At 41.9% G+C, this 14,019-nt stretch overlaps 1 protein-coding gene across 3 annotated transcripts; it reads left to right on the plus strand.

Annotated features, from left to right (window-relative positions):
* Nucleotides 1-148: 148 nt before the first annotated feature.
* On the plus strand, nucleotides 149-11,655 carry SLC35A5 (solute carrier family 35 member A5). Of its 3 annotated transcripts, none has more exons than XM_040054822.2 (7): nucleotides 149-238; nucleotides 1,541-1,693; nucleotides 2,429-2,527; nucleotides 3,684-3,820; nucleotides 6,950-7,017; nucleotides 8,238-9,033; nucleotides 10,470-11,655. In XM_040054822.2, exons 2-7 carry the CDS (start codon nucleotides 1,564-1,566, stop codon nucleotides 10,536-10,538), a joined length of 1,299 nt encoding a protein of 432 aa, XP_039910756.1. In that variant the 5' UTR covers nucleotides 149-238; nucleotides 1,541-1,563; the 3' UTR covers nucleotides 10,539-11,655. The 3 variants fall into 3 exon arrangements, with proteins under 3 accessions (XP_039910756.1, XP_039910757.1, XP_039910759.1); XM_040054823.2 differs by lacking the exon at nucleotides 149-238 and adding an exon at nucleotides 481-574; XM_040054825.2 differs by lacking the exons at nucleotides 149-238; nucleotides 3,684-3,820 and having other exon boundaries at nucleotides 1,669-1,693.
* Nucleotides 11,656-14,019: the final 2,364 nt, after the last annotated feature.

Raw genomic sequence — 14,019 nt, forward strand, 5'->3', positions numbered from 1 at the left:
CGTCGCTCGCGCGTGACGACACACGGTGCGCGCGCGCAAGGCGGGAAGGGGCGGGGCCGCGGCTCCCGCCGGGGCGTGCGCGAGCGGGGGGCGGAGCTCTGGGTTCCTCGAAGTCACGGGGGCGGGGCCGGGGCCGGGCCGGCGGCGCCGAAGCTGGGGAGGAGGGCGCGCGCGCGCGCGCGCCCGTGAGGGGCGGGGCAAGGCAAGGCGGGGGGCGCGCGCAGCCCCGCCCCTCCAGGTGAGGCCGGGGAGGGGGGGGGGGGTGGTGAGTCGGGATCGGAGACGGGGCGCGGGGAGCGCTGAGGGGGCTTCGTGTGGGGGACGGAGGGAGCCCGGCCCTGGGCGGCGGGGACGAGTGGGGGGAACCGTACCGCCGCAGCCTCCCGGGAGCCGGTGCGCCGGGGTGCGCCTGGCCGCGGCGTCCGAGCACCGGGCGCTGCCGCCTCGGAGCCCCGCTCGCCCCGCGCGGCCGCCGCCCCGCCGCTCGCGGCTGCAGCCTGAGGCAGCGACGTGGCAGGAGGCGGTCGGCAGAGCCCGGCGGGTCTTCCTCCTCCGCTGCGGAGGAGGCGGCGAGGTGGGTGTCCCGCCGGTGCGGTTCGCCGCGCTCCGGCCGCCCTGCCGGCATGGGACGGACCCGTCACCGTGGGACGGAGCCCAGCCCGCAGCTGGCCCGGAGGGGCTCTCCCTGCCCGCTCCTCCCTCGGGGGCTGCTGCGGCCCCGGGGCCCGTTAACGGGTCGGGCGAGTAACGGCGGCGCCGCAGGCGGAAGACGCGGCTCCGGTGCCCGGCTCCGGCTGCCCTGCGCCTTCCCTGCCCCTGGGAAAGAGCCGGCGCCGGATCAGCTCTGAGGGGCTGGTCTCGCTGCGCTGTTGTAGCGCTTCTCCTTGCTGGGGTTAGGAGCAAGAGCACTTAAAAAAATATTAAAGAAAAATACGCGTGTGAAGTATTTAATCCTTTTAGCTAATCCGTATGCCGCGGTTGCAGACTTCTCAGGAACCGACCTCCTTTTGTCACCTTCAGAGTCCCTGTGTATACATCGTTTATCCCCCTTTGACTGTCCTTGTAATATACCCTTCTCTCGGGTGTCTACCCTTACGTCACTCTGCCTGAAAGGAGCATGTAGCCAGGTGGGAGTCAGCCTCTTCTCCCAGGCAACCAGCAACAGGACATGAGGACACAATCTTAAACTGTGCCACGGGAGGTTTAGTTTGGACATCAGGAAGAATTTCTTCACAGAAAGGATTATGTATTGGAATAGGAGGTGATGGAGTCAGCATCCCTGGAGGTGTTTTAAGGAAAGATTGGACGGGGCACTTGGTGCCATGGTCTAATTGACATGGCAGTGTTCGGTCGTAGGTTGAACTCGGTTTTTTGGGGTTTTTTTAAAAGAAAAAGAATAGTTGTTGAACAAGATTGTGGATTGTTCTGTGATGAAAGCATCTTTGTATAACACAAAACAGTAAAATGCACTTATTTTGCCTTGTGTAGCCAGTTTCTGGAAGTACTGTTCACAGTGGTTTTTTTCTCCTGCCATCCAAAGGGCAGTGACGGTGAGGCAGCAGAATGAAGTTGGAGTGGTGTGGTCGATTTGCCCTTTGCTCCAAGACAACCAGCCAGACCTTTCTGCTTGGAGGAGTGTTTATTGCGTTGGGCTCAAGTCGAATCCTCCTGATGAAGTATTCTGCCAATGAAGGTACTGTTGGACAATATCCATGATGTACCTTGAGTAAGAAAATGTTGATGTTTGGGCTAAAACATACCCAAAACCTCTACTTCACCTGCAGAGTTCCTGGCATAAACATCCTATTATATTTATAGGGACATGTATTTCTGCACTGGAAAATTTCCATCTACCAGTGGTCTACCATAAAGGTATAACTTGGGTTGCAGGGTGTATGATCTACCTTTAAAAGATGAGGCAAGTGATTTATTTTATAGCTAACTCTTTAAAGACAAGATTGTTGTGTAAGCACTATTGGCAGTACATTATTTGATTGCAATGTATTTCTTGCAACAGGCTTAGAGAGAAGTAATACCCCAGTGGGTGTGCTAAAACTGGCTGGTATTGCCAGTTCTAAAAGAAGGTTATGTCATCCTGGGAGTAATTTTTTTTGTGAGGGTTAAATACCACATTGGTGTTTGGGGAAAACCTTCCCATTTTAATTTGTTTTTAAAGCAGCCATGCTATTAAGTTCTTCCAAAAAAGTTCTGCTGTAAACTGGGACCCAATGAGGAAAGATTTCAACTCAGAAAAGAGGCCATTCAGGAAGCTGCATATCATAAACTTTGAAACATTTATAACAGAAGTTCTGACAAAGCCTTTTGTGACTAAAATTGTGATTGGAATGGTTAAAGTAGATTCTTACTCTAATTAGGAGTACAGGGACAGAAACTGATTGTGTACTCTCTGATTTGCTGGATCCCACAGATAACAAGTATGATTACCTTCCAACGACAGTGAACATGTGTTCTGAAGTAGTAAAACTGGTCCTATGTGTAGTGTTGGCACTCTGGAATAGGAAAAAAGGTTAGTACCTACAATTTAAATAACTGTGTTGACTTTCTAAGATTTGCTGCCCTACAAACACTTTTTTTTTTAAACAATAGATGACACTCTCCACTTGCCACAGGTTCTGCATTGCAGGTGATTTTTGTTTTTTCTTTCTTTTCTGTCCTGATGTAAAAACTACGAGAGATTAACTTCATAGCATTTCAAAATGGTACAGAACAAATATTTAAATTGGAAGAAGGTGTCAGGCACTGGAGGTTCACGTTAAATTGAACTGTTGGTTTTGTCTTCTTCTCCAGGAAACAGTCATTGCTCTGGCAAGCTAATAAAATTTTCACCTTCACCATTTAGTACAGGCTTACCTAAGAAAGTACATATATTCAATTGGTGTTTGCCATCATTGCCTACCATGACTGCATGTTTTCTGGTTGTTTTTTTTTTTTTTTATATCCAGATATCTGAATTTTTCTGAACTCATTGTGTTGGTGCTTTAGGAGAGGATTAGATATCATTGGATAGTTTTAAATCTGTGCTAATAAAGTACTTTTGGTGCCAGCTCTGGAGTAGTCTAAAGTTTATCACAGCCTTCCTCCTAAAGTTTGTGTCCTGAATACCTAAGTAAATGTCACTCTTTGTGCTTTGTCCTTCCTTTCTTCATTTCTTCCTATATGTTCTCTTTATACCCAGATCATGTACTCTGGTCTGCAAACACAGAGTTCTGGTTTATTTTGTACTTCTGACTTTTGGGTGCTCTATGAAGGAATCCACTGTCTGTGTCATTGTTCCTGTTGTAGATTTGATCAATAATCAACAGGAAGTCACACCCAGAAAGGATGTCACTACTGTGTAGGGACTCTGGGGTGCTTTTTGGCCCTCAAAGATCGGCGACAATGGAATTTTTATTCCCAGTGGACAAACGCTGTGATGGATGTAACAGGTTCTGTGATGTTTTCTCTGTTGAAGCAAGGAGGTGAACACCACACAGGGTTGCTGCTCCAGCTGTGTGTTCTGCCCTGGAGGACAGGTTCCTGTGTTGCCAGAGAACTGTGGAACCCAAGTGTTTTCAGTCTAACACTGTTCCTCAAAGGAGAACAGTGATACCTATTCTTTTACAAGGGAATGGGCTTTTTATAATAGAAATTTAGTCTTTCTTACTGATTTCTTTTCCTTTCAGAAAAGGGTTGTATGGATCATCTCTCTGAATGTTTTTCCTGGAAGAATGTATGTAATTCGATGAAATGGTCAATTCCTGCCTTTCTTTACTTTTTGGATAACTTGATTGTCTTCTATGTACTGTCCTACCTCCAGCCAGTAAGTATACTAACACTGAATAACATGACTTCTAATGTCTTAGTGGGGAATACTGCTCTTAGGCTATCTACTGTGGTAACTAACACTGGCAAGGCAAGACTGTAACTGAGGCTGTCTGCTGTTTTAACATTGGCAGGTGGAAGAATAAATAATCTGTTACCTTCCCATTCTCTTGCTGGCTGGTCAGCGTTGTACAACTTCCAGCAGAGAAGAATCTTTATATTTTCTCCATCAAAAGTGATACAGAAATAGGGTGAAGTGCTTTAGAATAGGAGGGATTTTGTTACTTTTCCTGCTTTGCCTTCTTCTACTCTGTAGTTCTCTTTCAGTCCATTTGTTTCTCTTGCTATTATTTGAGCTGCACTTTTCTGTGGGGCTTTTACCACTCCATATATATGACATAAAGCGAGTAAACGTAATCTCACAAAAGGAATAAGTGTAACAAAAACTGAGGAGGGGATGAAGAAAACCAACTTAATTTTTGCATTTGTTTGTTAGCTACGTTTAGGTACAAAATTTAGTTGGTACTTTCTTCTAGCTACCCTCAGCCTTTTGGCTGAACCCCAATATGCTCAGGAAATTGTACAGGCTTTGTGCTTGTTTTTATTTTTATATCATGATACTTTTTGGTTCAGAATCTATGATTGCAGCAAGATGGAAATGGATAGTTTGTTCTTGCTATAAAATACTATGGCTGTCCCTGTTGAACATTAAAAATAAATGGTTTTCTACCTTCTCTATCAGAATTTCACTTTAAAATATTGTTTTCTTCGGTTTGTATTTCTGCCAGTGACAGACCAGTCCAGAGTCTAGAACAGGACTCAGCTGAAAAAACCTAATAAAATCGAGTCCAGTATCTTAAGATAACATGCACAGCTGCTTGGGTTTGTGGCTTGTTGTATGGGGGTTTTTTGTTGATGGGATTTTTTTTTTTTTTTTTTTTTGGGGGGGGTGATTTTTGGTTGGTTGGGGTTGCATTTGGTGTTTTGGTTTTTTGTTTGTTTGTTTGTTTTGTGGGTTGCTTTGGTTTTTAGTTTTAGGAAGGAAATTCAGCTATAATATATGTAGACGCAAAGCCTGGTGTTTAGGAGGTTACATAAGTGTTATTTTTCTGTTAAGCAATTTCATTTGGTTCAGTTAAGGTAATCCTTTGTAATACACAGAGCTTTTGTTTTACATACACACACACACCCAGACATACCTTGTCTTTCTCCCTTCAGAACATGGGCTCTAAGATTCCTCTTTTTAAAACTTCTAGCTTCTTTTAATTAGAGAAATTCTATGATGGTTAGCTGAAACTATTACTATGATAAAGAAGTATTAAAAGAGATAACTAAATATCTCTAAAATGGAATATCTTGGTAGTGTACAAGATCATGAATGTGAAATGTGAAGATGCTTAAAAGGAAGATGGCCATACCTGACTGAACTTCGTCATGTGACTTTAAATACAAAGTAGTTTTGGGACTAAGTAGTACCTGGGTGAGCAGTTACTGGAATTAAAGAGTTGTTTTGGTGAGATTTTTGTGCTTGAAACTTCACCTATAAATGTGGATACTTTTTAGTGGCTAAATTTCCTAGGGACTTACCTTAGGAGATTTTGCTTGTGATGCGCAGATTAATGGCATGGGGAACTTTGATATTCCCATTCCTTTTCATCTAGAACAGAGGTCTCTTGAGGTTTCAGAGAACAAAGTGACTCAAAATTAATTCTTTTGGATGGGGGGCATTGACTGTAAAGCAAAACCAGAGCATGCATGGAACACTTCTACATTTTGTGTAAAGGCTTTTTTTCCCTGAGTGATTTCTGCCAGATTTCCTTGTTTATTCAATATTTTTCTCCTTTCACAGTGTTCACCTACCATGAATATTTACTGAGTTTTAATTTTGCAGAGTGGAAAATTAAAATATGTTTCCTTAGGCAGGTGTCTCATTGTCAGTAAGTCTTCAGCTTACTTGAGAGCCTGTGTTATGTTGTTTTATTAGAATTATTGTTCAGCAGACAGTATGTTGGGATAAAGTGGAATGAAGATAATGAGAAAAAAGTCTGTGCTTTTCCTCTGGTCAATCAAAAAGACACTACACAGGAGAATTGTGATGTGGAAATGCTGATAAAATTCAAGGAAAAAACCTGTATTTTGTACTCCCTGAGTCCATATATGCTTTTGTGTAAAATTGTCAAAAAAAGGTGAGTTCACTCTGAGGCTCAGTTGGACCAAAAACTTCAGATACCTGGATCTTTTGTCCATGTACTGACTCTACCAGGCAGTCGAGAATAACAGACAGTTTGCAGAACACCTCCACCCTCAAAAAGAGGACTTTTTTTCCCTACTGGTGCAGGTGGATTCTGGTCTTTACTGGTAACTGGAGTGCCTAAAAGAGCCTCTTCTTGGTCTGGTGTCTCATTATACAGTGTCTAATACAGAGACAAAACAGATTGTCCTTGCCACGAGGAATTTGCAGCTTGGAATCATGGCCAATAGTGGATTAGAGCACTGAAGTTGTTATATAGTTATTCCCAAATTAAACAGAAACTTCAGAGTTGTCTTCAGCTGTACTTTAAATTACAGTTGCAATCTTGAAAATTCAACCCAAGCACCTCTTTATCTTTAATAAACTCTACAGCAAAAGCACTTGACATACAAGAAGTTTGTTTTCTACAAGTGCCTTGTCCAAGTCATGAACACTGCAAATGGCACTGTAGCCAGGAGCAGCCTCACCTTACTTTATTCTTTGTTTATTCTCATTTTGGAGCGACTTCCTCCTTTGTGCCAATGCAGCTGTTTTGCAGCTGCCTGGTCAGCCCAGCTGGGGAACTGATCTGACTGAAAACTAAACTGTCCTCTGTTATGTAAGTTTTCTGTTGCATTGGTTTCTCACATCTTCATTTCAGTATAGCTTTCCCCACTAGAATGGAGCTTGGGCTCTGTGACTTCCCTGAGATTTTGAAATGTGACTTGAATATCATTTTACGGGTGTGTCGTTGTACCTTTTGGATGAGGAAGAAAATTCAGTACCAGTGTTTTTTACTGTGGCACCTTGCAGGAAGGTGAAAACTTGAAGTCTGTAGGTTTTTGGTGTCCACAGTGTGTCTGGAGTATAACTTTGTTCCTCTCCTTCTCTTTCAAGGCAATGGCTGTACTCTTCTCAAATTTTGTCATTATAACAACAGCTCTTCTCTTCAGGATAGTGCTAAAGTAAGTAGTATTTGCTAAAGTAGATGAAACTAAATCTTCCTAGCTTTGATGAAGTTAAGCTATGTTTTTTCTCTTTGTCTGATGGGAACAGTAATTCTCTGTCCTTGTGGCTCTACCATCTTGGAGAGATGGTTTTGTTTCCTACATCTGAAGGTGTAGGAAATAATATGTTATTAGGAGTCTCTTCATGAGTCTACACATTTGGTCAACTCTAGTAGAAAACAGTTGAAATCATGATTATAATAGTCATTGAATGGTAAGAAGAAAGCTTTCATTTATACATTAAATATCTTATTTCATGATTGCCGGTACTTCTTACCAGTTACAGTTCTTAATTGAGTGTAAACATGGTTGAGTAAGAGGAAATGAGACACGTAAGAGTGAAAGATAGGGTTGTGTTTGGTTGATTATTCATGTGACAAAAGTCAGACAATGTGTTCCACTTTGCCGAATTTGTGCTCTTATAGTATTACAGTATTATAGTCTTAATAGTATGATTTAGATTCAAAATAGACTGTCAGGGAAATGGGTATTAACTTTACACTCTAAGAGTTGCTTGTGTTGAATATGGCACAAATAAGTCATATGCCAAAACAGTGCCTGATAGTCTGACTCAAAATGCTTTTTCTCATTTTAGTTTTGTGTCTCTTTGTGATGTCACCGTTCACTGAATCTTCCAAATTTTTGATTTTCACCAAAATAAACAGGCTTTTTTTGAGTGGAAAAACGGTATAAATAGTTCTAATAGTATTTTGAATTACACTTGTAGATTTATGTGAGTTACCATCATAAAATACTATAAAAGGACTCCAAGTCATGGGGGAAAAGAGCAGTATAGTGAACAATTTCCAAAGAAAGGTGGTAATTATGTGGATATGATTTTGTAGTTTATTCATCAGACCTTTGTTGCCATGGAGATGGGAGTTGCTTTTAAGTTGTTAGGTAATCAGTATCTAGAAATAACGGGATCTTGAAAGGCCTTCCTTTTCCTTATTCTTCCAAATGAAGAATACTTCATGATTGCTGGTCTCAGCCCCCTTTGCCGTAGAAAGTCACGTTGCATTTTGGCATTTTATGGTATTCTGAAAAGACTCTTCTTTACACCTGTGTGTCTCCTTATCTGTGGCATGATGTCTTTTATATGTTTTATAGATCTGGATGTTCTGTCATTTAATTAATGCCACTGTGTTTCTAAATTTAGTGGCTTTTTTGTGTACCAGGCGAAGACTCTCTTGGGTACAGTGGGCGTCTCTGGTGATTTTATTCCTATCCATCGTTGCCCTGACTCGAGGAACTGGAGGCCACCAGCACAGCTTGGCTGCACATGGATTTCATCACAGTATGTTTTTTAGGCCATCTAACCACTGCCTTCTCGCTACTGGACCTGAGGAAGCGTGCGTGGAAAAGGGCAACTGCGCAGCACCAAGTTTCCTCCACAGCTTCCAGTGGAATGTGACCAATACCATGGCAGGAGCATTGAAGCCTCTCCGCCTCAGCCTGGGCCATCTGCTTATTCTAGTGCAGTGTTTTGTGTCTGCGCTGGCTAACATCTACAATGAAAAGATGCTGAAAGATGTGGATCAGCTTGGGGAAAGCATCTTCACACAGAACAGCAAACTCTATGCCTTTGGAGTGCTGTTCAATGGGCTCATGCTAGTGCTGCAGGCTAAGGACCGGAGGCAGATAGGGAACTGTGGCTTCTTTTATGGGCACAACATCTTCTCCGTGGCTCTTATATTTGTCACAGCTTTCCTGGGGCTGTCTGTAGCCTTCATCCTGAAGTTCCGAGACAACATGTTCCATGTTATGATTGCTCAGATCAACACTGTCATCATCACTACTGTGTCTTTCGTCATCTTTGACTTCAGACCTTCTCTAGAGTTCTTTTTGGAAGCTCCTGTAGTGCTTCTCTCCATATTCATTTATAATGCCAGTAAAGGAAGAGGCCTGGAATATGCCACTCTGCGGGAAAGGGGAAAACTTATCAAAGGAGATGCGTGGGAGAGGTCAAGTGGGGTAAGGCTTTTCAGTACTTTTCTCCTTTGGTTTCTCTTTTGTTTCACCTTCTTTTTGCTAAGAAATGTTGGGAAGAATCAACTTGTGTGCGACTGGACTCATCCCTCAATGCCAGAGTTCTGCAGTATTTCTTAAAATCTTGGGTATTGCTTTCCATATGCCACTTTTTGAAATCATGAAGTCTAGGTAAGCATTGCTTTCCTGCTGCAACTGTATACAGTCCTGTGAGCAACTTCAGCTTTGTACAAACTTTTCCTTGAAAGCTTTACAACCAAGAGAGTTTACTTGCCCAGGGCACTCAGAAATTGGAATTGATGCCTGGGAAGTAAATGTACCTAAGTAGACTGGTAAGTCTCTGTTGCTTAGACCACAAAACAAGGAAGTTAATACATTTGATGTTAAGGTTCTTTCTGCCATAACAGTCAAAGATAGCTGAAGGCAAAAAGGCAATGTTTAAATGCAGAGTTTTAACATGGTTTGGGTTTTTTTCTTGCTGTATATTTCCTCCAGGCCTGCTAGTGGTTTTTGTTCTGATTTGAACAGTGATCTAGTTACCTAGAAGGTGTCGGGGACGGCTTGCTCTTAGAGCTGTCATTCAGCTGAGCTGAGCCGTCGGCTGATGGGGAGGGTTAATGTTTGTGCACGTCAGGCCGCGGCTGCGGGCGGGCCGGGTGGATGCCCACTGTAACCAGCAGAGGGCGCTGTCCCCACTGCCTTCCGACAAACGTTTAACCTAGGAGATGTTTTCCAGTAATTCCACGTAGTGCCTTTTCGGTTGTTGTTTAATGAGCAATAAATAACACAAATTCATGTATTTTTGGTATGCCAGATGTCATCTATTCTACCACTTACAACTAAGCAGCTGTTGTAGATACGAATAGCACCATGTGAGCATGCAAAGCAAGCTATATCTTGGGCTGCACCAAAAGCAGCGTGACCAGGTCACGGCAGATGATTCTGCCCCTCTGCTATTGTGAGACCCCACCCGTAGTACTGTGTCCAGCTCTGGGGACTTAGATCTGCTGGGGTGAGTCCAGGGGAAGATGATAGTAAGGCTGGAGCACCTCTTCTATAAAGACAGGCTGAGAGAGTTGGAAATGTTCATCCTGGAGAAGAGAAGGCTCCAGGGAGACCCTCCAATATCCTTCCACTACCTTCCAACCCAAACCATTTTATGATTGTATGGAAGAATGGGCTACAAGATGGTTTCGGCAGTGAGTCACTAAAAAGTGTTAAAGATGCAGGGAATGTTTTTTGTGAGTATGTATTTCTTAAACCTTATAGCACACCAGTAAAAGATTTAAATTACAGGGTCTTGATTTTGCTTGAAGTGATACCTTCAGAATAAACCTCACTCTTTTTTTTTCTTTTTCAGTGGTATTAATAACAAGGTGACTTTCGCTCACATTGTTCTCTTTTGCTTCTGGTTCCCGCAGGATGGAGAAGAATTTGAGAGGTTGAACAAACCAAGCAGTGACATTGACACAGATGAAGATTCCCTGTAGCATGAAGCTGGCTTGGAGGAGTGCTATTACTCACAGTGAGAGAGAGTTAATATTTTATTAACATAAGGAAGGGTTGTTTTTCCCCACTGACAGACTGTTTGGAACTGGTTTGGGGCTGGATGTCAAATGTGGATGAGGACGATATTCAAGCTGTATATATGGAGAGTTGTATTCCTTTGTGCCTGTCTCCCAGTGTCTGGGGAAATGGAAATCTGGAATGCCTTTGGAGCAGCTGCTGAATTTTACATGCAGCTTACTTGGCCTAACTTTGAAAGAGCTCGAATAAAACAAAAGTTCATTAAACAGTATGAACGCATCATCTTTTTTTGTGTATGTGTTTAGAAGGGCTTTGTGTAGAGGCTTAGTTTGCACTGAGCCCACTACTGAAAACAAATATTATGCAACTGCAGTAATGCTCTTCAACATCTGGAGCAGTGAGCAAGAGAGTGCAGGTGGCAATATCATCTGGTGTTGTTCTGCCCTGGCAGACTGATAAGGGCTTGCATTCATTTTGTAGAGAGAGAAGTCATTCTGCAGAGTGCCAGGCATAGTGATCTCAGAATTTCTGTTGAGGCATCTGCTGGATTGTATTTTGACTGAGATGAGAAATAGGTTCCAAATTATTCAGAGAATTTTGAAACAGGCAAGGGAGCAGGGATGCTGATAAGGGATTCCTGGTATGTTCCTAAAGCCTCTTCTCTTAGAGCAGTGGAAAAGATGTTGGTTTATAATTTCCTCCCTTCAAAAATGTGTCTTTCATAGTTGAAAGATACTGTCAGAAGAATTCTTAAGATAAGCAATGAGTTCAGTGTCAGAGCCTCATACCAGAGTGTATAGTAAGCAGTAAGTGATGCACTTCTCTGGACTGAAGACAGTCCTGCCTTTGTTCCCCTCTGCCATCCTGTCCAGGCTCTGTGTCTAAAGCTTGTGTGTACTGTATTGATGGCTTATTGCTGTATTAACATACCTCCTGTCACTGACCCATCAGGAGGGGCAGACTGTTTTCATATGTGCCCCATGGTTTATAATTGTCAAGTTATAAACTATGAATCTAAAATTTCTATTAATTTTTTCTGTATTTTTATAGTATCTATTAAGAATAGCTGTACAAAATTAATTTAGTATTGTTGAGAAGTTTTTTGCATCTAATTTCATTGTGCTTATATAGCAGGTCATTTCAATATAAGGAATCCTAGTTGTTTGCATCTGTACAGAAGGAATAGAAGGAATAGTTCAGTGTAAATTCCAGAAACTCCATTGCTCTCATTGGTTTATGATGTGTTTTGGGAAATAAAACTTAAAAAAAAAAAAATCTCAGACTGTTAGAGGCTTAGAAGCAATAAGTTTTGGGTTTTCTTTTCATTGCATACAGCTTTGCAATATATACCTGAGTTCATTACCTTTTTCAGTCACAGGTACCAACTTTAGCAGGTACTTTCAAAAAGAGTGAAAGTACTGTTAGCTTTAGATTGCTTTGCACTTATGTGAGCAGTAACTTTTCACATGAAGTTCCAAAGACCCTTGGGTTGCATCAAGTGAGAACACAGAAATCAGTGGTGATTGTACTTCTAAAGACAGAGCATCAAACCAAAGATGAATGTCTTAAAAACCATGTTTGACCTTTGTCCCTGAAATTGCTGCATTAAGAGACGGAATATGGAAATGACTGATCTTCAGCTATTATATAGTGTATTTAGTTCTTGCTTTCAACTCGTATCCAAAATCTTGTATGAAAGTTTTCCTTTCTGTAGATTTCTCTAGTACTATCATGTTTGCCAAAGCCTAGATTGCACAAAGGTATTGGTTATATAAATGTTGATCCAAGTTTTTGCTCATGCTGCGGATTTGATTCTGTCTAACATAGAAATCTTTCTGTTGTCTTCAGGTTGGAGGTCTCAGAGAGATTATGTTGGATGGCCAGGCAGGTTTCTTAATATAATGAAGGAGAACTGTATATCCCCTTTGCAGCAACAAGAATGTTAACTGATGTCTACATGGGTAAGGATTTGCACCCACTTAGCAGTAACATAGGGTAAATAGTAACCCAAAGCATAACATGCAAATCTATGCTGCTGTGCTATCCATGATGTAGTGTGTAGGTGAGATTTGTTAGAGGAAGTGACTGTGAACAATTGTCAGCTGGAGAGCAGCCCTGGTGAGCAAGGGGGAGCAGTTCTATAGAGTTACATGTTTCAGAGAGATCATGGGAAATCCCACTTGATTAAGTATTTCCACTATATGGAAACTACTCCATGTTGGAAAGCTTAACTTATATTTGCTCGAAATTACAATAGGGAAATTTATGAGTATGTTTTTGGAGAGCAGCATTAGTTTGGCACCTAGTCTTTAATGAATACATTGGGCAGAGTGCTCATGCTAAGCTTTGATTTAGAGCCCAGATTCTCAAGCGTTTGAACTTAATTGCTGCTGAGGGTGTTATGTTCCTCCCTCCAGGTTTGAGGAAAATAGTTCACAAAACATCCCAGGAAGGGAAGTGTGTTCATGTTTCTCTTGCTTGTAACAAGTCAATTAAAGAAGTAATAATTTTGGTTAATTTCAGCTATTTTGTGACTGTAGCAGCTTCAAACACAGACTGTGGATGAAAACAGCCATCTTGGAGCTGAATCAAATGCCATAAATATGTATAAGAAAAAAGATTTTCTTTATCATGTAGAATCTTCCCACTAAGGTATGTTGAAATAGGACCTTAATCTCAGTAAGTCTGTCCTTGGAGTGATGCTGCAGGGACAGATCCAGTGGTCTGGATTGGATTTCTTTTGCCAAATGAAGTCTTCATTTGGGGAAATATAACTCCTGAATGCATATAGTCTGCAAGATAACGGCATGTTGTTGTTGAAAGAATATTTTGGCTCGGTTCTCCTTACAGCTTTGCTTTTAGTTTTCCATAGGGAAAAGTGGGCTGCAAAATCAGGATTTTAAATAATTCCTAAAATTTTCTGGTGATTTAGTGTCATTTTGTAATGGGGGCAGAAATAGGCACCAGAATGCAGAATAATACAGAGTCTTCTACAAATTCTGTGAATATTTGGATGTGTGGTTTTGGCTAAGAGCCCATCTCTACCTCCCTTGATAAGTGGACAACTTGTTTCAAGTTGTCTTTTTAATGCAACTCCCACTGTATGCCTAGGGTGGGTTTGGTACTTGCACAATTTGACTTTGAATTTCAGATGGGGGGTTAAAAAAAAAAGGCCATTTGGATCAGGTGCTGCACTCTTTTTAATGTAAGTTAACCCTCACAGCACAGGACATTTAATTTATGTGATTTGTAGTGTGAGTTAAAAGGGCTTTCATTTAAAGATTTTACATGAAAACAAGATTACAGGAAAGTTTAAGTGAGCACCTGAAAGAAAATACCCCAAGGGTGTTTTTCTTTCTGTCTACAGGAGGTGCCTCTTAGGCATCTGGTATACTTTCCTCTGCTTTTGCTTTAGGCAAGGAAAGTTAGGCAGCTGACTTTGAT

Source organism: Hirundo rustica, chromosome 2 (assembly GCF_015227805.2).
Source record: "Hirundo rustica isolate bHirRus1 chromosome 2, bHirRus1.pri.v3, whole genome shotgun sequence".
In the NCBI taxonomy this organism is placed as follows: Eukaryota; Metazoa; Chordata; class Aves; order Passeriformes; family Hirundinidae; genus Hirundo; species Hirundo rustica.